This window comes from Lonchura striata, chromosome 12, assembly GCF_046129695.1.
Source record: "Lonchura striata isolate bLonStr1 chromosome 12, bLonStr1.mat, whole genome shotgun sequence".
In the NCBI taxonomy this organism is placed as follows: Eukaryota; Metazoa; Chordata; class Aves; order Passeriformes; family Estrildidae; genus Lonchura; species Lonchura striata.
In genome coordinates this window covers 13,089,827-13,113,355 of record NC_134614.1, presented here as the reverse complement: position 1 = coordinate 13,113,355, position 23,529 = coordinate 13,089,827, and the positions used below count along the sequence as shown (strand labels likewise).

The following is a 23,529-nucleotide window of genomic DNA, read 5'->3' as shown; positions in this document are numbered from 1 at the left end:
AGATAGATTTAACTTTTTTTTTTGGTCACGAGAAAGTTTGGAATGCACAATAGCTCTGAGCATTAACTTTTCACTTTGTCCATGGAACTTTTGAAGGGAGAGTGTTTTTTGGCATTGGTCAAGTAGTCTGGTCTTGATAGACTTGCAGTCTGTAGTGTCTTTGTATTAAGTGTTCCCCCTGGGGCTCCATCTTGTGTTTTAATTCCCAGTTTGTTGCTGATGTATGGGCTCTTCTGTTAAATAACTTTTATTTTCTATGCCATTATGCCTACATACTTTACTTGATTTGTGTTGCATACAGAGTGTTTTCTCCTTGTTGTGTTTGGAACTGGTTTGTAATAGGGTTATTGTTACGTAATTCTGACTGAAAGTTGAAACCTCATCAACAAATACAAAGTGCTTGTTCTGTTTGAAAATTTGTGTCTTACACTCATCATAAACTATTTATCCATTATGTGCTGGTTTTTATCATTTAAGTAAAAGAAACCACTATTTCATCCAGGCTGCAATTTAGGAAGTATTAAAGATTCACTGGTATGTAGAGCACTTACTGCTGTGAACACAAGTGAAGAGCTTCTGTAAACAATTGATTCAAGATTTCAAAATAACTCAAGGACTGAGAAAACTGCTGCACTCAACTATACTGTCACATTTCCATGGATTAATGAGTTACTGTTTGTTATCTCAGTGATAGTGACTGTCTGAGTGCTCAAACCCCATCACAAATGTGCTATAAATTCATAACCTCAGATCTCTCTTTAAATCCTAGTGAAGATGTTTTCTGGGGACTACGATGTGCTGAGAGCATTTTGCAGTTACTGAAGCTCAGTTGATAGACACTGACTTGCTTCTGTGTCTAAGCTGTAAAATGACAAATGGTTGAAAAATATATCCTTCGATACAAGATCAGAGATTTCTGCCTGCAATTGTAGAGTGCTTTAGAGCAAGTCAAGAAGATATTCAGATGTTGACTGGAGAATACATTCATTCTTCCAAGTTGTGAATATTCCACTAGTCTGCAACTACTTTTGTCAATGTTACTCATGAACATACTGTGCTCAGTGATCCCCAACCTCCTTGTGCTTTCTAGTCTTCTTGCCCATCTTACTTAACCCCCAGCTTCATTTACACTTTTACCCTGCAGTGTCTGTGCTGGAAAGCACTGTAAATATGAGGAGAACTCTTGGTCTGTTGAATCCATTACTTGGGTGTACCTGTGGTGGGCATATTAGTGTGTAGATGTAATCAGGCTTGCAGAACTGGTCAGTGTACTTTATCTGGAGCATGTTCAATCTATTTATCTAAGTAGGTAGTATTGCAATTAGGTTTTTTTCAGTGGTTTATCCTTTTAAAATTACACTTAAAAATTCCATAAGCTTTTTGAATGGCAGGCTTGCTATGTTTGGCTTGGGATGACTGAATGCTGCATCCAATGCACATCACTCCAGTGTATACTGGATGATGTTTTGGTATTTAGGAAGATGCAGCATGTTCTGTGTGCAAACCCTGACACAAAAATGCTCAGACACCGTGTATACTGCGGCTGCACATCTTCAGCTTGTGTGGTATGATGTACACACTCGTGCACGCCCACACACTAAACTTTTGCAGGTCAAAAAGGGAGGATAAACTTTTGAACCCAGCTGCTTCCAAATTAACTACATGTGCAGGGACCACCAAAGCTGGGGTTACCGTATTCCAGAAAAGGGCTGGACACTGACACCCGCATCTTGTACTCCAGGAGACTTCTTGTTCTTCCCTTAGAACCTGAAGGATGATGCCTTGGAAGCACGCCGTCCTCTTTGCCCTTTCCTTGTCACCAGAAAGGACAGGCAGCAGTTTGGTGACTTCTCCTTTCGTTATGGAAATGGGCCTGATACAGTAATCAGGATGCTACATATGGAGCTTTTTAAATTACTGCTCTTCAGTCTTTTGTTAGCCTTCATTATTCCTGAAGATTTTTTCCAAGTCATAAAAATGACATTTTTAATATGCAGAATTAAAAAAAAGGCAATATGAAGAATACATTTTTGTCAATAAGCTTCTACCTTTTAAACCAGTTATCTTAGTTTCTGCTCTAGGTATTTTAATTGAAGATTAACTACTCTTAAAGAGTATACAAATTTAGGTAGTATATATTTGAAGTAGTAAAATAGGACTGAATAAAAGCTGGGAATAGAGTGGCCTGTCCATTATAATTTTAGATTGCAGAACACAAACTAACCTTCATTTGAAGTCAGCACTGCTGACTGAGAGACTCTTCGAATGTTAAGGCTATTTTATTTAATTTTTTTTTAGTTGTTCTGATAAAGTTCACTAGAAGTATACTTTGGAGTTGCAAGCTGAGCAGGTCATACCTGGAATGTTTGTTTTATTCCAGCTGCCTGTTTTAATAAAAAGTTGTTGGGTCAAAACTAATGTATGCAAGTATGAAACGAAATGCTAAAAAATAATTGGTTTATGTTTCTTTTGACTTCTGCTAAAATGACTTTGGTGAGCTCCTTTTTACCTCCATCAGGAAATACAACCAGTTGATTTCTGTCTGAAGACTGATAATTTCTCTTGCATCTTGAGCAGCCTTGGGTACCACACAGGTTGTCTAAACTATGGGCATTCAAGACAAGGCTGCTTTTGTTTCAGAGGGAGGGAGTTGAAGAGGCTGCTGCATTCCAAGCACCTGTCTTGTCTCTGGGACAAAGTACCTGGTTGTCTTCCAAAGAGAGAGGCTCATGTCTTTCTCAAGTATCCCATTTATTTTCCAAGGATTCAAGGATAGCTGTCCTCGGGAAAATCTTGTTAAGATTTATTGTTTAAACCTATTTGGAAGGAGTGCATCTGGTAGGTTGTGTAAACACTCCGGTTTTTCTTTCTCCTTAGAGTTTTTACTAGAGCTTGAATTTTAGCAGCCTAGGTATTAATGTAAACCTCCTGTAGATCCATGGCCTTGATGAACTGCATGTAAAACACACACTTTTATGAACACTTTGATGAATTCCCTCATCAGTATGCAACATGGGGGAATGCTGCTGTTTCCATTTTGATCCCTGAAAGCTGCAGTAGCCTAATAAAGCTGGAGCTGGTGCTTGTGCTGGCACCTTACCCTGCGTGGAGATGTGATTCCCAGCTGGACCATTCCTTTGGGCAGTGCCTGAGGTAGCCCTGCCCTGTGCCTCAGTCTGCAGGGCAGGGAGAGCTTCAGAAGGAGAATACAGCTCAGCTTGTGGTGTGCTGCAGACCTCCCCCTCTGCTGCCTGCCTGTAAGGAAGGAACCTGGATAAGATAGGACCTTGGACTTGACTTAATATTCTGTAATAGTCTCCATGTTCCCAGCTTTGTACAGGCAAAGCTGGTTTTGGCCAGGGCTGTGCCCTTTATCCATGACACTTCCCCAGCCCTTCCCTTTTCTTGGATTTTTGGTTTTTGTTTTTTTTTTTCTTGTTGTTTTCCCCCTCCTCATAAGGAGGAAGGGTTTGAACTACAGATTTGCCATAATTCTGTTGCAAAATCAGTAACAGCTGTTGGAATTGTAAATGGCTTCTTGGTTGCCATCATAGAACCTGCAGTTGATCATCTCTGCCCTGAGCAATAACGAAGACATCAGAGCTCTAAATAGACAGCACAGATGGGAATGGGAAGGGATGGGGTTTCCTTTTACTGGATGACTTTTCAGATGCTGTGAAGTGCAGAGTTGACTGGAGTAGTGTCATAATGGGAGCTACAAGGAAGATGTTGAGGAGTTACCAGAGAAAATGTGATTTGAATGTGAATATTTCTTAAATTACCCCCTTTCAAAAATCCAGCATTCTAGGAAAACTCCGTGGGCAAAACATACTCCATGCTGTTGTTGGGTCACTCTACAAGTTATTTAGAATGATATGCTAAATATGTTCCTGTGTTGTCTTTGGGTAATTTAGGTATCATAAACATTGATATGGTAATATATGGCAAATATTTAACAATTATTTGTCAAGAAAAATAAGTCTTCAGATCTGACAGCCCCTGCTTCTGAAATGGACTGTATTAGAACCTAAACTTAATGAAATCAATAGTCATCACAAAGGTGCTGCCTTTGTGGTTTTGGTAAAGGTGCTGGTTTATTCTTGTTTGTGTGTTTTGGCTGATCATATTACATCTGTGATTATGTTTTCCTCTCCTTCAATGCTGCCTTTTACTGCACTCCCTAGAAACACCATTTTTATTTGTGGGGGTTGGATGTTTTTGGCAGTGCAAGTCAGAGGAGTTGGTGTGTTGGAAATGTGCAGTGGGTCTCCAATCCAGGTTGTCACCCCACAGAGCTGGGTTGGCTGTTGTTACACTCTGCAGTTTAAGTTGCAAACCTTTTCCCTTTCACAGCTGAATCTGGACCCAGACACTCAAACAGCTTTGCACTGGTAGTGGGAATCTTTTCCATTAGGTTGCTGTAATTTGTTCTGTTCCAGCCAGCCACCTGTATCAGGACACTTGTTAATAATTTCTGCATCAGAGCCCTGTGAATTGCCTACATCTTATTTCTAAACAGTGTGATCAGCACCTGGAAATTTCAGAAAGATGAAGAGAATTTTTTGGGGTGATGGTTCAGGAAAGCTAATCTCCTTCAGCCTAAATATGATCTGCTTCCATGGACTTGGACAGAGGCTGTACCTGTTTTCTGATATTTTACTTGACTGGGTTTTAGAACAGTCTGTGCCCCAGGAAGAGTGCAGTGAGGAAGGAAACCCAGCCCTTGGGTCCTTGCCTAGAAAAATGGAAGTATTGCTGTGGCATGGATAGAGGTATTAGGTTATTAATATGTGCTAGGTCTGTGTCACTGTATCTCTGCAGCTTGTGCTATCTCATTTAAAGTCTGACCTACTGTGCCTGTCCCTTTGTAAACATGTCACAGCTCATGTCCAACTTGGTTGGCATTGCTGTTTATTTGGAGCCTGAGTACTATAAAGGAATTATTAGCAAACATTAACTTTTATTTCAAAATTTTATTTCTGGTCTTTGTATTTACTGAGAAAAGGCATGAAAATATTGAACTAAGTCTTGATATTTAGGAGGGAAATATAAATAAATTGTTACTTTTAGAATAATGCATATATCAATTTTAAGCATTTTTATTTTTAGAGTGGACTGATGACATTGCATTTTTGAAATTTACAATATTGAAGCAGCTTACAGAGTCCCATGCTGCAAATCTTCCCCCCTGCTTTCTAATAATCATTGGCTAATTTATTTCTGTAAGAACATTTAAAAATATTGTAGTTAAATAATACAAAGAGAATCAAGTTAAGTCTCAGTAGTGTTCAACCAACATGTGAAAAGCACAATGTCTTAATTAAAAGAAATGCAGAAAACTTAGTTATTGGAAAGTATTTTTTACTGCTAGAGAATTTGTGGGTGACTAAGTAATTTATAGACTCGAGTTTTTAATTTTTAAATAAAAGCCAGATACATGTCTTCATCATTTGGCTTGTTGACTCAATTTACTTGGATGGAATTTTTCAGCATTTAAAACAAATTAAAATTCATGAATCATTTGTGCTAAAAGGCACGAGCTTTTTTAGAACAGCAGTTAAGACTTAACTGGTTACATACATAAAATATTGTTTTGGATATGTAAATTTGGTACTTGCTCCCTTAGAACTGCAGATGAAAGTTTAAATAGTTGGGATACAGCCGTGATTACCTGTTTTACAAAAATTATTGTGCTAGAATAACTGCTTGTGTTAGTGTTGTATCATCTCTTTCTCTCTTGTTTCCTGTTTCACTGCAAAAGCAGTCACTACTTTGCAGGACAGCTGTGGAGAAAACATTCCACCAAAGCAGAAGGCAGCAACGTGGTTTGTAAAGCTGTTTTGTGCTGCCTTAGTCACAGTCTGCAGTTTGTTGGTACTCAGGTGTTTTTCAGTTTTGATCTGTTGTTCCATATTCACTCTTGAATTGGGTTTTGCTGCTCTGTGCTGCCATAGTGTGACTCGTTCAGGAGGGGAAGGTGTTGTTCCAACCAGGGTGCCATCAGTGTTAGATTAGGATCAGCATTGTTTTATTCTGTGCTAAATGCAGCATGTGAATTTTTAAATTGTTTTAATTATTGTGGCCAGTTGATTGCTAGTACAACTAAGTGAGCTTTTCCAAAACCATTTTGTAGATGTGGCAGGCTTTATTGTCAGGTTTTAAACTCTGCTTTCCTGGAATTGGCTTAAAAACATGACTCTGAGAATGTAGGTGAGCAGTCAGTGGATGTTGACAAAAAATGACAATTGTTCCAGATCAAAATGTGTGTTCTCTTTGAAAACTATTATTTCAAGAATATTTTGAGGATTTTATGTATTCACTTAGGAAGCTCATTTCTCTGCTGCTGTAGCACCCAGTCACTGTAGCACAGCTCTGGGCACTGTATTGGTGTCAGAGAAGTACCAGCCATGGATTGTTTTTTGTTTTTTTTTTTTCCTCTGAACTTCTATTGCAGAGGACAAGGGGGAACAAAGTGAGGGGTTTGTGGCTGTACATGTGCAGATGCATATGTACTGCTGAAAATTTAAAGCAGTTAAATTAGAATGTACAATTTTTAAGTAAAAGAAATGCAAAACAGTAGGCAAGTTGGGAAGCAAAGACAGACTACACGTTTTTGGATGTTCCTTATGAAGGCTGCTTTGTCTTTAAAGTCCATAATTCGTATGTAGAAGTCCATAATGGGCTTTCACTGAAAGCTATGTTCATTTTCTGTAGAAGGGATTTTTTAAAGAACATTGGAATTGCTGAGAATAAGTTTTGATACATGAGCCAGGTAATTAGTGTTTGAACATCCACTATAACTGGAAAACACGGTGCCAGTGAGAGCAAACCTGTCCAGTCTTGTCCCTCAAGTGGCCTCTACTTACTGAGTGAACCTTGCTTTCCCCATGCAGCCTTCCCTTGTGCTTGACTGATCCACCTGTGGATGGGGTTGGAGTGTGGCAGCCTCACCCAGGACGTGTGTGCCCCATGGAGCTGCTGCATCTCAGGCTGCTTGAGGAGCCCTTCAGCATCGTTTCACTCTTGGCTCTTGGTCCTGGCAGACTGTGAAAGACACCAGGGGAACACGCTGTGGAAGTTTGAAGAGTCATTTTAGGGAAGAAGTATATGAATAATAAATGAGAAAGAACTGGCAAACATTTGATTTTGTCTTGGTAAAAACAAAATTACACAAATTTTTAGTGGGTGGGTTTTTTTGTTTGTTTGAGTTTTTTGTTGGTTTTGTTTTTTTTTTTTTTTTAATTTGTTTGATTGTTTTTTTGGTAGAAAGCCATAGAAGAGAAATTCATAGTTTATTAAAAGACTGAAAACTTCATAGTAATCCTAAACTCTCATGCTGTTTATTCTCCTCCACCTCCTACATTTTATTTTCCTTGTAATAATTAGTTTGAACTTTCCTCTATTTCTCTGGATCAAGTAATTTTCATACAACTTCGGGTTTTTTTTTAAATGCTTTAAATCTTTCTTCTAAATAATGTTTTTTATTAAAAAAAAAGAGCCATGAATACATTATAATTTCAATTTTCATGGTGTGAGGAAGATTTCTGCACTAGGTCTTTATTGTTTTTGAAGAATTCATCACCCTAGTTAAGAAGCTTAATATAAATTAAAGAAGGTATTAAGGAACATTAAGACATCAAAATGTGGAGCGTTCTTTTCCTTTCGATTGCTCCAAATGCAAACAAGTTGAATAAAATGTAATCAAAGGGCCTGTTTGGAGAACATTGAGTGGCTTTACAGCTGTGCTGTAGAGAACCTCTGGTAAGAGCATAATTCAAATAAAAAGGCCTTTCTTTCCTCCTCCTAATTCTCTTTGTTGTGGTGACAACAGAGTACAAGCCCGATAAAAATTTAATCACCTTATCTTTTTAAAGCAAATTGCATATTTGTTTACACACAATATACATAACATGAAAAAGCAAAAGCTGCTATCCAATCCCCCTCCCCTTCTAATCGCCTTAAAGGCCCTTACCTAGAAGTTTAAAAAAAAAAAAATTTAAATGTTTTAGTCTTTATTCTGAAGTCCCATTGTTCAGGATTGCTTTAAAAAGGCAGCCTGGGGAAAGATGAGTATCACCAAACTTAAACTCTGGACCAGGGCTGAGCAGCAGATGCCTGGGATCTGTCAGTGGAGCTGGCCCAGCTGAACTGGCTGCTGCGGTGCCTCCTCCACATGGAGAGTCTCGGGCGAGGTGGGAGGATTCCAAAGGGGCCCATGGATGGAGCACTTGGATTTGGAGCTGCTTTGTAATGAGTTGCCTTTGATTCTGTGTCAGGTCTGCTAACCTGGACTTCTTCTGCATTGTGTGCACTTCTGAGAGGCTGCTGCAGGAGGCACTGGGCACTGCTGCAGGTTTTGTTGTTGTTGTTCCCTTTTCACTGGGATGATGAAGTTCTAGTCCCCTGTGTTGAATGCAAAACATGTTTTCAGTTGGTTCTGCTCACCTTGGTGCACCCAACACGAGCATTGTTGGTTTTGTTTATTTACTGTTTAATAGGTCCTGGAGTGCTGACAAAAACACAATCAAAAGCGCCTTCTGGCCCACTGCTGAGTGGCTCTGGGCTGAGAAACTCCCTCACTGGATGGAAATTTAGTGCCAAATGGATATTCTCTGGTTTTCAAAATCACTAAATCTCTTGTGCTTAGTGGTTCCTTGATCTATTTTTACAAACCTAACTGTACTCTGGGGACATGTTTCTGATACTGTTCCTCTTGATCTGAGAATTTTATCAGCAAGGACTACCTCAACAATAAAACTTTTAAAAACCTGTCCTGTATAACAGTTGTCATAGATGCTCCCAGATTCTGTGTTTGTATCTGCATGTTTCTTAATACTCTGCCAAAGAGAGATAGCTTAGGAGACCCAGTGACAGTAATTGTGATTTCAATACACTGTTCTGAGTGTTTTGAATGGTCTTGGGTATTTCACGCTAACCTGCCTGTAATTTTTCTACTGTTGAATTGTAAGAAGAGCCTGCCTATAATCCCAAGCTTCCAACATTACATTTATATGCATAAATAATTAGATTCCTTATTAGTTCCATTTTGTTTTTCATAGTTGCTCCTCTTATGTACTGGGCATTTTCCATGCATCAGATTTTGCTTCAGGGAGCTTGAAGAGTGTGTGGACTGAAATCACAGCACCAGTGTGAGTGGTGCCTCTCCCTGCAGGTATGGTACAGCACTTGGGCATGATCTCAATGGCTCTGTGGACCTTGAGTGGCCATAAAATGAGAATAGAGTTGTAATAATTGTTGGTATGATACGTCAGCTGACATAATTGCAACCATATTACTGTACTGAAAACCTATGCAGAAATTAATTTGAAAATTTCCTATAGGCTAGTGGAACAGTGTTGGATTTGAGGCCAGAAATATGATCATAGTTGTTGTCTTTTAGCTCTGACAGTTGATCCATTGCATTGTGCATACATTTAATTTGTGTAGCCTAGACTCCTAGTGCATGGTGCACTGGAGTCTCTCTGTAACCTGAATTAAGGTTAGTCCCTGCTGCACAGAAACACAAAATTTTTTATAGCATACAACTCATAGTTGTGTTCCAAGAGTGCAAGGTAGAAAGTTCTCTGCTCTTAGGGAAGTTGTTCCAGGAAGACTTGGCTGACAAATGGTTGTGGTGCACTGTGCAACAGCAGCTGTGTTGGCCTATGAAATGAGGTCAGGTTTGGTACTCTCAACTGATTTCTGCTGAAGGATGGACAGCTGGCCAAGAAATGAAGACCTTAAGTATGTCACTTCATCTCCATGCTGTCATTTTGGGCTGAAGAGTATGTTGGTGTATTTTGGAAAACCCACTGTGGGAACTGCAAATATCCTTTTAAAGTGTGTATGGCATTGTTAGATTTACTTAAGTAATGAGATGGATGCAGAGCAGTGGTGTGATACATAATGGGGATTTGTCAAGTTCAGAAATCTGTCCTGTTGTGTGGTCCATTTGTACTTGGTGTTTAATAGTATTTTATTTTTGAAAAACAAGGTTAAAAATGTAGTTGTATTATGTAAATTTGGGAAAAAAGATAATATATCCTGGTCACCTTGCTGGAAATTGAGCAATATCAAGCTGAATGAATGGAATCCTCAATGCACTGTGTTATGCTAGGTCTCCTCAGTGTGGATGGCAGGATTGGAATGAAGAGAGGAGAGGGAAGGGGCAGGCAAGGGAAGTGTACCACTGATAGTCACTCAGCAGCCAGCAGCTACGGTGTGGTGCTGGATTCTGTGCTGCATTTAGCAATATGAAAAATATCAGACTGAAAATCAAGACGCTGACTTCATGTAGGAGGTATGGCAGACTAATTAAAGAAAAAAATGTGTACCAATTGAGCCTATAAAACTCTTCCTGACCTTGTGAAAACTCCCAGAGAGCTGTGGGAAACTCCAATCTGTCCCCTCTGAACTTTTTTGTGTTGTTGTTTAAATATAGTAACTGCTTTTTTAATTAAAAAGAAAAATTAGATGGCATTTCAAATTGTGTCCATGGTGCCTTGGGGACCTATTACAGTACAAATTACCCTCTACTATTTAGTGAGGTCTTGTTTACTATTGTGTGAAGCGAGGGTTACCAGTGTAAGGATGTAGGACAAGAAGGGCCCTTCTTTGAAAGTCTGGCTCTGCACATGAAAGTGACGCCAGCAATTGGAAGCAATTTGTGGAATTGTTTGATTATATTAATTATGGCACCAGCAAACAGTGCTTGGGAAACAGTTTTGTTTTCTTGCATTCTTTCTTGATTGCTTGCAGCAAAAGCCAAGATACAAAATGTGCCTTTAAGGACTGCCAGAGAGCGCAGTTCAAGCCATTGTGTGGAATTGGCACTGAGCTTGAAAGGGTTGTGTCCGGCTTGATGGGAGAGTTTTCCAAATACAGCTTCAGCCTGAACTTCACCCAGGTCAGCTTCTTAAATTAAAACAGCTTCTGTCTTCCTCATCAGGGAAGACTGGCTCTTTCCCTGCAAAGTAGGGGCCCAAAATGAAATCCATGTTCTTTCCAGTAGTACCACTTCTTATAATATCTTTCAGTCTAAAAGCCTGTATAAACTTAAATTGATGCACAAGAGTCAGTCCTGCTCACCACTGAGCTGCAGCCTTCTCTGATGTGGTACAGGGCAGCTGTCCCCCAGTTTATGGGAAGATGTTTTGTTTGTAAAGGTTTTCCAAGCAGTCTGCCATGCTGCGACTGCAGGAACAGTGCTGCTGCTGGAGGCTGGCTGTCACAACAGTGTTTGGGTGGGACATGGGGCAGTCTACTTCTGCTCAAACTGGCTATAAGATTTTTCTTTTTTTTTCCTTGTGTCTGTCATCAGACAAAGAATTATGGATGTTTTACGTAGATCCCAAATACCATGCTGAGGATTTAGCACATTTGGAAGGAAGTCTCCTTTCTTGTCTTTTTGGAGGCTGGTTGCTCCCTGGCCAACTTCTTGCTGTAGCTCTATTAATATTCACAAGCCAGGCAAAGTGATAATAACTGATCTTGTACTGGCCAAAAAAAAAAAAAATTACTCTTCTCTGGAATTTGAAACTCAAGCAGAATATTTGAGAGAACTGACAAGAGGTGTGGAAAAGGTGGTGTTGAATTCAAAATAGAATTACTGGAGAATTATGAAGGGATTTACATAAGTAAAATTCATTGCCTGATCTGTGGAAGTAATTGAAGCTGAAATCCTGAGCTCCTGAGGGTAGCAAGGAAAGGAGTATGTATCCCTTGTTTCTTGAGTGGATCTCTGGTCAACTATTACACTGAAATTGTCTTGGTAATCATATTATATTTGTTATTGTGGTGATGAATACCTAGGAACAGAGTAGATTGGCTCCTGTAAGAGAACTTACGTCTTCTGCCTAGAAAAGATTGATAGGTGTTGACCCTGATGCCAGGTAGAGAATTCCTGCCTGATCCTGGGCTCCAGTTGGCTCAGTACACAGTGGACACAGTTTCTCTCCTGCTCTTTCTAAAGCACAATATATTCATGATAGGCAGATGGGATGCTGAGCTAGATGGGGTCAGCAGTCTCTAGATGACCCATCATCCAGTCCACTAGATGTAGTGTGGTGCATTTGAGGTCCCTATGATAGTGTTTATGGGTACAGCAACGTAGTACTTTTGTTCTTGGAAGGCTTACAAAGATATTGTTTCTCCTGATCAGTTTGGGGTTTTTTTGGTTTGGGTTTTTGTTTTGTTGGTGGTTTGGTTTTTGTTTGGGTTTTTTGTTTTGGCTTTTTGTTTTATTTTTGTTTTGGGTTTTTGTTTTGTTTTTTCTGGGATATTGAAGGTGCAAAATTGCATTAATAAAGTCAAAAGGTAGAATTTGGGGTATCTTTAGGAGAGGAGAAGAGAAGCAGAGTTGCTAACTGATGTAAGGAGTTGATGCAGTGGGATGTTATATTCTGTTGATCTTGTCCTTTCTGCCTGACTGCAGAGATAACTGTAGCAGGAGAGGCTGGGCAAACAGATCCTCTCATTTTGGAATGCTTCTGCCTTTTGTTTAAATCAAAACTCTGGAGTGCTACTTCAGAGATATTACATGAGCTTTTCAAATTCTTAGGGTGCACAGAAACAGTTTTGTAGAACTGCTGACATGTTTTGGGACTAGTTGGAAAACAAGTGTGTGCTTTCTAGTGTATTGTGGGACTCTGAGAATCAGTTCATGTAACACTGGTATTTATATTAATTTTGCTGGAAACAAATGATAAATTTATTCTTCTTATTTTAAAGTTAGTCAGAATGTGAAACAAATAGGAGTACTACTCTATGTGAACTTTGTACCCTTCTTTGGACACAGGTAGCTATGTTTTTTTAAGAATGGATATTTCTAAAGATGGATAAATATATATAGCTGTTGCAAGAAAAGAAAAAATAATTCATTTTTAATTGTGTTGTGCTGAAATACAGGATTCGTGAGTCCTGCAGTACTGACAGAAAGCTTTTATTTCCTTTCAGTGGTCCATCATTGCAGTAAGCTGGGGGAGACGTGGTCTTTGTACACTCTCTGGTGAAGCCCCTCTGCATCAGACTGTGGCATGGATGTCTCCATCTGGGCCTCTAATTATTTCTGATTTTCAGGTCAACCAGCTTTTGTGCTTTCTGTTAGCAAGAATTGATGCAGGCACACACTCTCTAACTGTGTAATTAGAGTTCAGGTTCTGAGAGTTCAATTTGAGGAAATCCTGAAATTGTGCAAACCAGCTGTTACCAATAATCCATTGTGAGTGAGGATTATCCCCAACACTTTGCCTCTTTCAAGTTTTGCTCTTTTTTTCCTTCCCTCGGGAGAAAAGAAAAATGTCTGCCTGTCATATTAAAAGGTTAAGTTTGCCTCGGATAAAACTTATTTCCGACATTAAATATTCTACGTTAACTTGTTCTCTGATGTTCAGTCCATTTTTAACATTTGAATATTGATGGGAAACAAGAAGTTGTATGTAGCTGAGTCTTCTACCTGCAGCATTCCAAAGAAGTGAATAGGATATTTTTGTTTACAGAAGGGAGAAGCAAGTTCAGGTTCCCACTGAAACCTGGTCACAAATTCCTGAATGGAATGGGAGGTTTGGCAATAGTATCAGCAAGTCAAGAATGGTCTAGCAATTTATTAGTAAGTAATGAAGAAAGGAATGTCTTCTATTCCCAGGGTAGCTGCTGGTGTAGCCTCAATGTGCTTTTTCCTAACAGCATGGTGAGGATCCTGAGCCAGCGCTTTTCCAGCAAACCATGGCAAGTGCCAATGCAGGGTAGGATGAACTTTTCATTTTGGCCTGAAAGCAAAGTTCTCATTTATTGGGAGCATTGAAATCTTTTAACATGACTTTTTTTCCCTATTACAATTCTTACGCTGTAAGAAAACTGTGTAAGAATCCATGCAGATACTTTCATGTTCACCAGCATAGTGAGCAATATGTTTTTGAAAAACAAGGTTAAAAATGTGATCATATTATGTAAATTTGGGAAAACTGATAATATATCCTGGTCATCCTTTTTTTACAAGTGTGCAGAAGAGAAGGGACTTGTTGAAGTTTGTCAAAATAAATTATTCTCCCTGGCTGTGCTGGAAAGCATGCCCTGCACCTATATTATTACACCTGTTTTCAATGATGGGTTATCAGTTGCTTAAAAATTGCTCCTGTCTCTGGCTGGGCTACAAGGAGATACTGCATTATCTTGCTTCTCATCTAAAGTGTGTCTGGTATTCAGTCTTTAAAATCTTGCATTCAAACACAATGTTTCATTAGCTTTGATGGAGACAGGGCTATTCCTAAGTATTGAAGAGAACTGTGAAAATAGGAAATGGAAATACAGAGATGGGAAATCTGAAAAATTAAGCTGGAAAAGGGGGCGAGAGAGATAAAACTCCTGAAGGGCTGAATAACAAGTGCAGTTTTGAGTCAAGGAAGAAGGAGTTGGACTTCAGAAAGAACGGAGAGGGTTCTTGGAGACCTCTTGAAGGAGCAAGGAAGCAGAAGGCTAATAAGAAAAAAAAGTAAACAAATCTGACAAGGGATGTTGATAAGGAATGACAGTATTAAGTGAAGGAGAATGTGCAGTGGAGAAGTTAAAAATGTAAAAGGCAGAGTCCAAAGTTGCAGGTAGTAGATGAAATAAATATTTATATGGGGCAAAAGCACAGAGGTGCTCCTTCACCCTGCTGTTGGGTGAGCAAAAGGAATGAGAGGAGCAGATACTGTGTCAGCTTTCATCCTCCTTCCAGCTGAAGCAGGAGTAAAAACAAAGCACAAGTAAAGCTGGTGTTGGTGCTGTGATTTGTGTGGGGCTGGCATTCCAGGCTGGCTGAGGTGAGCCTGTCCCGGGCTCGGCGCAGATCTGCGGGAGGTGAGCACAGGGCAGAACTCGTGTCCATGGAGTCACTGCCCTGGAGGGAGGGGAGCTGAACTCATTGTGTACAGATGAAACTGGATTTTAATCTATACACAAGAAGGTGTCCAGAGTTCTACAGTGTGGAATTTCCTTATGAAGTGGTTAAAATCTGCGTGTTTCCATGCAAATGTCTTGTGTGAGCAGTTGTAAAACTTGATGCTGCCATTCATTTAACTGTGCAAGAGACTGCAAATCACTAAGCTGGTAGCTATTTATTTGTGAAAATTGTTTAAAATACTGTGGTTTTCCTTTATTTTGTGCATATGAAATTGTTTTTAGACTTGGGAAATGTTTTTCCTGATTTGGTATTGCTTTTCATTTGAATTTGAAAATGCATTTTTTTACTAATATCACTTATAAATGGATCAGTTTGGACTAAATCTTCAGGCTATTCTGAGACAAAGGCTATTAAAGAGTCTGTATTTTTATCTGTTAATTATTAACAGTAGTTGAAAAGAATGAAGTAAATTACACTGTTTTTCAACTAGATTTTCATATCTAACCTGAATTGGTGGACGCTAAAAGTACATTTTGCATAAGACCTTGTCTGGGCACTTCTTCTTACAGACATAGTTTTGATGGGAAGGAATGAATTTGCTAAGCTTTCACATATCTTATATGCCTTTGAGGATGGCCCATTAATAATGTTAATACATAGGTATTTTCCATTGTTGTATGCAAGGCATTTTTTAGAACTTTGAAGCTAAAGTCTTTTTTTTAACACATGGACCTTTTCAATTTAATCCATTAGCAACTTGGCAAAATAAAGTAATTGTCCAACAGAGGAAGAAAAAAAAAAATCTATTAACATTTGCTACAAATCCGAGTAGTACAGGCAGCACTTAATTAATGGAACAGATTTCTCACTATGTGTTCAAGCTAACATAGCTATTGTTCAGCAGAGATTAGACCCTTAATGTAAGTAAGTTAAACTAGACCTCCATCTAAAAATATCCGTCATTTTAGCTATTAAAGCTCTGATGTCTTCTTCGGTGACAGATATATTTCCCTTCATTTCCTTGGTTTTGTAAAATGTAAAGTATGCATTGTGTGTAATGTGAGAAATCCACGGAGGTAGATGAAACCCCGATTGTGCCTGTCTCTCTCTTGCCTGCTCCTTTGTGCTGCTCCCTGTCTCAGAGCCTCCTCAGCCCTGAGACCTGCTGGCACCAGAGCAGAAAAACAGAAAATGCCATTTGTCAGGGTATGATGCCAGCCACCTAATCTGTTTGCAGAATGAGGGCCATGGGATCTGATTAGGTAATTTAGATACCGTGTGAGTTTAATAATACCCGAGCTGCCTCTGGATGTCAGCCTGTCACTTCACTGGTACAAACTGCCACATTCTGCCATTTTTTCTGTAAACTTCTTGCCTTATTTAGTCCAAATAGGTGTTAAGTGCTGCAGGTGAGATATACCTTTATTTCTTCTACGTGGAAGTTCGTGATAGGGTGGAGGAGGTGAGATGGCTCAGTTTTAAATGTGTTTTCCCCAGCAGAATTTCACATGTAGCATGTCTTTTTTCTCGAAAACGGAATTTTTCAGACATGAGATGCTTTGTTTGAACACCGCAGATGCTGTGCCAGGTTTCAGTTTCGTTGGGCCATCCAAGCTGGTATCACTGGTGGGTTTGAAGCTCAGTTTATCCACGGTGCTTATTTCACCCTCGTGGCTGAGACTTCCCTGACTTGCTGCTGCAGCCCAGGGTCTCTGTGGGCTGAGAGGCCAACCACTGCCATGTCTCTGTAGGTAAGGGCTTGCAGAGGCAGCCTGGGTCCTTCAGATACCCATAAGGGAAAATTTTGGCTGCAATTTTAATGCCACATCTCCTCCCTTCCTCTCTCCTTTCCGCCAATTACCATTTTTTGGAAATTAGCGTCTCGCAAAGGCTTCTAACATAAATAAAAGTGTTTTAGGATTTGTTTGCTTTAATTAAAATGTGTCTTTCTGAAAGGATTTAGTTAAACATCTTTCTTAAACAGTGCTGTGCCAGTAACAGCAACATTTGTAATAGTGATAAGACCCAGAAAGGGAAACCAACTAGAAAGCAAAATGAAATGTTTCTTTGTCCAAAAAATAAATGGTTGCTCAGGAAAGCAGAGGAAACACTGCGCAGGGACAGTTACAATTAGGTTGATCAAAACAATAGAAAACATAAAATATTAAATAAGTTCTGCAAAGGTAGTGAGTGGGGCTGCATGAGGGCACTCTTTCTGTTGTTTTTATTTTGTTTTCCCCTTTTTTGACTGTTGCTATTTTTTTCTGGCAGCACCCACAATGCTCTCGGAGTTTTCCAAATAGGAAATAAGTTGCTTTTCATGTAGTGATAAATTATTTTTCATGGTGAAGATGGAGTGATTGTAAGGATAATGATATTAATGGGATTTATATGAAAGCATCTAATTAAAAAATCGAAACAGCTGCATCAAACATGACTCTACAATGTAATAAAATCATATAGTAAATATGTGGTCCCGCCACACCATATTACCTAGTTTGATTAATTGAACCTTACGTGTGCAAAGATAGTCATTATCAGACTTCTCAGCCATCAAGGAAGAACAGTCTCAATTATTTTCACAATGAAATAATCATTGCTTTTTTTGTGTCCTGCCATCTGGAAAGAGAAAACAGCAGCTGCCATGACTGTGAAATGCATGATCTTGCAAAACTGTACAAAGTTGATTGTGCTTGATGCTGGACTTCTGCAGCCTTAGAGTGGGTGTAATTTATGTAGTTATACCCAAATCATGTTGATTTTCTCCTCTTTTGGACCATTGCGCTTTTTTCCCTTTCTTTTGGGTTTGGTTTTTTTTTTTTGGCGGGTGGGGGTTTGCTTGGGTTTGTTTGGGTTGTTTGGTTTGATTTTTGTTTGGTTTTTTATTGGATTTTTTTTTGTTTGAATTTTTTGTTAGGTTTTTTTGTTGTTGTTGTTGTTTTCTTTGTTTGTTTTTTTATTTTTTGGGTTTTTTTCCCCCCAAAAAAGACCCCTCTCTCTGTGAAAGTCTCCCCACTGCAGGCCTTGGGGATGGTTTACAGCTTCTGCTTGTGGAATGCCAAATGGGAAGCTTCCTGGCTTTGCTTCAACACTTCCCTGTTTCCTCCCTTCCCTTGGCCGGGCGGTGGGAATGCTGCAGGCACAATTTGCTCCTGACACAGCAGGATGGGAGGCTGGGCTCTGGGGCTGTGTCCCCTTGCCATCAGCTGTGAGTGGCCCACGTTGTGTCTGAGCTGGAGCAGTTCACCTTGCCCACAGACCTCCTGTCTCCAGGAAATCATAAGCATCTCAAGCTTTTTGTCAGGCCGTGATACGAGAATCCGCATCTGAATTTCACTATGGAGAGAGGGAGGCTGATTAAGTGTTTGAGATAAGGTTATGTGACACCACAGGTTAAAAATACCTGAACTGATTTTGGCCCAATGCCTGAAAACCACATTGTAGCATATTCAGGTGGCACTAAAAAAAACTTCCGAGGAGTTTGTTGCCTTCTGCTTTATGCAAGTGCTTCTTCAGGAGTGGTGTTTTAGGAGCTGCATCTCTTCTGTTTTACAGCATTTCTTTGCACTTTGCTATCTTGTTTTTCTTATCTAAAATGTTACCAATGTGTTGAGATATTAGAAAAAAATAAAGGTGTAACAAACCCTGGGTGTTTAGGAGGAAAAGGACAAATATTTTTGTTTGGCACAAATGTCTGGAGAAACAGATCCCCAAAATACTATGCAGCTTAATTCTAGCGCCCCTAAGCAATAAGCAGTGCAAGTTGAAATTCCTAACAAATACTTTGTCTTAACAAAATAAAAACTAAACAAAACCTGAACAAACAAAAACAAACACAAAACCTGTATAATTTACAATGTGCAAGTTATAAAAAAAGCAATGGGCTTTAGGTAAATCCAGAAAATAGACTTAAAGAAATTAAAGAATCTTCTACGTCTTGCGACTCTCTATAATTTTAGTGTTTTACCAGTTGTTTTTTATTCATGACTTATATTTTAATAAATATTCTTAGTGATGACAAGAAACTTGGGGTATGTGTCTAAATAAAAGGAAAGGCCTGCCAAGTAAAAGACTTAGACCAAGCAAGCTGGTCTGGCTTGTTTAAATTCTTGCCTGTGTTTAATACTTTAAAAGCTGTAGATGGACACTGAAGGATTCAGGATACTGCACTGGATTTGTGGTATCTCTGTTGTGAACTTTATGTTTAAAGTCTTCTGTTACTTTCTGTGTAAATTACCATATTGACGAGTCTTATACAGAAATGTGACTTCCCTAACGTATTTGATTTATTTTCTTTCTTTCTTTGCTTGATTTCAGATGAAAACATGTCTGCTCATTTTTTCTAGTTCTCTGAAGTGTGATGTTGAATGTGTTAGTCATGTGTGTTCTTGTTCTTTTACAGATGGGCTGAAGCCAGATACCAAGATGCTGCTAACTGCTGCCTCCAAGAAGAAATCTAAGGGAGGGAAGGGGGATATGACCAAAGAGGATGAAAGCAGCAAGAATGATTCAGTCCAACCTGTTACTATCTCTCTTATCTTTAAAAGATATGTTTTTGACACACAGAAGAAAATGATTCAATCCTGAGGAAACAAGAGAGGCCTCTGATTACACCTTAAAGTCCAGACCCTGAAATGCATTGAGGTGGAATGTTTTCCTTGTCCAAACACATTAGACCTGTTCCTTCCACACAAACAGAGCCTGGAAGCTTGTGCTGTGCCCCCTTCCAAAATCTCTGCAATCTCATATTGTCCTGTTCAAATTTGCTTATTTTGTGATCTCTGTGATGTGCATCTTTATGGCATCTCAGGGAATCTCACCTGCCAGATGAGCATCCCACGTGTACATTCTAATTGCACTGTTTTCTTGGATAGTTGTGTTGAAGTTTCTCTTGGTTCAGAAGTTTGCCACCAAGTCAGGATGTGAATTTCATGTGACCCACAAAGTGAAGCTGATTATTTTAGGCTTACTTCCTTGAGCAAACTGGGAGACAGAAGGCATACTATTTAATAAGGTGAAACCTAAAATGGATGTTCCATATTCCTTCAGTTGCAACTGTGTAAGATACTATCTGAGAGATGTTTTTCATAAATACAGTTTATATCTAGAAATGTTTTTCATATTAAACATAATGATCTGTGTAGCTGAGAGTCTTAATTGTTCTGTTTGCTGTTCCAAAGTTACCTTCAGTGACATTTTATGTAACTTTTTTATTTTCCTGCCTGTTCTGCAATGAATCCTGTTCCAAAACAACATGTTTTCTTTTTCCTTTTTTGTATTTTTTTTTTTTTTTTTGTAACCAAAATGCCTTTGGGTGTGAATGAAAAAGCTGCCTCTAGAAATAGTCAGGGGCTTTGTTTCATTAAAATAATGATAGAAGATTGCTGCATAAGCCGTGTAAAATGAGTGTCTCCAAGATGCTTTAGAAACCATTAGTTTTTAAAAGGGATTTCATGGCTGCTTTAGCTCTTTCTCTCAATTTCATGTCCCAGGCTCGTAAAAAGGAGAGGTAATATCCCTTCCTTGTTGCATGCAAAGTATAGGACACCTTAACATGAAAACTAACAGCAATTCCACAGGTATGAAAGCTGCAGTCTGGAACAGAAATTGGACTCTGGCTTGGCAGCATGGCAAATGTTGGTTCCTGCCTTTTGAACAAAAAGAGTACCTGCTTGTTGATGCTGAATAGCAGCCTGTGACCCATTTGCTGAAGTCAGCTATAGTTGGTGACCATATGTACAATGTTAGTGCATGCTGCACATGGAGGTAAATAATAGCTACATTCATTCTTATTAATCATATTATTATATCACTTGATGGGCATGAGTCCATCACATTAACATGATCCTGATTTTTGTCCAGTCTTTTCCTTTTAATTTCTAGGTAGCCAAACTGGCTACAAATGGCAAACTTATGAGCTGTTGAGAGGATATCTACAGCTGGACAGTTGTGAGACAGAGCAAGCCTCGTATCTAAACTAGGCTGATGGTCCCCCTTTAAATCAGAACAGAATTAGTGCTTTGTGTAGTAATCCCAAACAGTTTCTGCTGAGTGAGTCCCAGCAAAGCTTTAGCACATCCCTTAAGATTATGGGGTATGCTTTCAGTGTGATCCCAGAGGAATTAGGCAACTTCAGCTATTGGCTTAACGTAACTTGTGCTGCCAGCCTTGCTGGAAAATGTATCCTTCTGTAATGGAAAAAATGCATTTCACACCCCTGTCACCTCTCCTTCCCTATTTCTGTCTTCTTCCCAAACACCCCCAAAAGCAGTCTTTGGAAAGAATATTTATAATGTTATCTTTCTTTTAAGCCTTTATCAAATCCTGTTTTGTACTCTGCACTGTTGCCTCTTCCTAAGATACTGCAGTGATGGAACATAGAGAAACAGATGACACTGAAGGAACAGTGTTACTATCATCCCAGGTTATGCTAAGAATTATGGGTATAACAAAAACTAATTAAATGCTCCTAGTTATTAAGGAACTTCCACTTGTATCTGTATAGTTCTAGTGTCCTTGACAAATTTTAAATGGGTTGCTAATTTGGAGTATTGGAAAGAAAAGGGGAGTGATCAGGAAAGCTGCTTGCAGAGTTGTTATCCTTGCACTTAAAGGGTTTTGTCTTTTCTCATTTCTAAGACACTTTTGAGTAGCTCTGGAGAGGAGGTTGTCAGTGTAAATGGGGGTATATATTTTTACAAAACCCTATCTGATGAATGTTTCCCCCCCACACCCGTGGATTGCCCTTAACAGGATCAGTGAGTCTGTTGTTACGGAACTTGATCCCTTTGAAAACTCATTAACCTGAACACTTAGTTTTGCAGTCCTCTGCTTGGCTGAGAGGGCTCCTAGTGCACAGAGTCCCATGGTTTATTTGCTTGGGGTGCTCCAAGGGAGTGAGCAGCAATAATTCCAGAGTTGGACCTACATGACTTTCTCATCCAGTCTCTTGCAAACATATTTTTTAAATCTTCCTCCTATCTTCCATTTTATTTTCAGACTAGCATACTAACTTGGCATTTTTCTTCTTCTCAGTCTAAGACCTGATCTCCTTCTCAGTGCTCCCATTTCCTTCTCCACTCATTGCTTCTTCTTCTGGCTCTGCTCTTGCCCTGGAGATTTGTGGCAGGGCTCCCACGACGGCTGCAGGAGCCCAGTGAGGTGGGGAAGGCTCTTGGCCTGCAGCTCATCCCAGCTCCTGTGTGCACTGAGGAGCTGCTTCTGTTCAGGCTTTGACCCTGGGCAGCTCTGATGGACCCACAGGAGCAGGCTGTGCCTTCACCTGCCACCCTGCCCTGTCCTTGTACCTTGGGATCCTCTGCAGAAAGCCCCTGCCACCAAGCCTCGTCCTCTCATTTCCCTCCTGCTGCAGAGGTTTGTGTAGGATACACAGCTGGGGAGGGATCTGTTGAAGACTGGGGTTTGGTTTTGTGTTTCTCCCAATGTAGAATTCCAAAGGGAGAACCTAAGTGTGCCCAAGGACTTTGATTATAATGTGCTATTACTGCAGATCTCTGGCTACTGTCCTGAGGCTGTTGGATACACATTCAAAAAAGGGTGAAATGGTGGAACAAAATGATTATGGGAAAATCAAAGCTTTAAAAGACATTTGTAGGATGAACAGATGTTCAAACATTCTTTTATTTGGTTTCCAGACAGACGTAGAGACTTTCCTTTCATCCTCATAATCAGTGCATTATGCTGTAATTTGTAAAAATGGCATTAAAAAAATATTAAGAGGGTCATATTGTGATCTACTGACTCTGTGTCATTAAGCCATGAAGTTAAGAACGGCAGCTGGGAGCATGGGTTAAATGTTGCAGAATGTACTGTACTAGCATATATTGTCAGCCTGTATTATAATGAATCCAAAATGGAATAAAGATGTAAGGAGTTTTTTTAATATTCCTAAGGTTGTCAGTGTTGCAAAACCAGAAATTATTATGGCTGTGCAGATGTTTGGTGAGTAATACATCTTCGGGTTGTGGAGAGAGTAGCAGGGAGAAAAGCTTCGTTTTTACAAGCCTGTTTTCTGCTTTTCCATGGGATTTATCTGGGACTGCAGTCTGGCTTGTGATCATGCCAGAGGTCTGGAGAGGAGGGTCAAAGCTGTGCTCATGGTAGCAAGGATTCAGTAGGTGGCATCCTTTGCTTGGAATCAAAGCTGAGTCTCCCCACCTAAAAAGGGGGTTTGCACTGGAACTGAGAATGAAGGGTTTGCATCAGGCTTGCAACACAGCTCTTAAAGAACAGCTTCTTTTAAAAACTACAGTGCATTTAATGTCTGGGACAGAGCCATCAGCTCCAATCTGTTGACCAAAGCCTGAGGTACCGGTGTCCTTTCTGTGTGTGTTTCTGGCTCAGCTGAAAATAGCTCTGTCTCTTAAATCCTGTATTAGTTGGTTGCAAGTAAGTGACTATGGAAAAGTGAACCATCTGCACCAGGGCAGTTTTTGATGTGTACAAGGCATCTATTTCTGGGCAATAGCACTTTCCTTGCCTGTTGGACTCGGCAGTTGAACAGCCACAGGGTGGTAAAGCGAAATGAGAGCCCATCACAGCTCGTGGGGAGTTGCAGTAGTGAAGCCACAGTCCACCCCAGCACTGTTTGCCTCTCACTGCTGGGAGAGCAGCTCTGTGTTTACATC

At 39.7% G+C, this 23,529-nt stretch overlaps 1 protein-coding gene across 4 annotated transcripts in view; it reads left to right on the top strand.

Annotated features, from left to right (window-relative positions):
* The window catches only part of EEFSEC (eukaryotic elongation factor, selenocysteine-tRNA specific), a 124,000-nt gene extending 101,374 nt beyond the window's left edge, over window positions 1-22,626 (top strand). For all 4 annotated transcript variants that reach the window (XM_021532192.2, XM_021532220.2, XM_021532207.2 and 1 more), the window contains one exon: window positions 19,284-22,626. In XM_021532192.2, the coding sequence (XP_021387867.1) occupies window positions 19,284-19,468 (185 nt within the window). In that variant the 3' untranslated portion in view covers window positions 19,469-22,626. The remainder of the gene's footprint in view (window positions 1-19,283) is intronic.
* The last annotated feature ends 903 nt before the right edge of the window (window positions 22,627-23,529 follow it).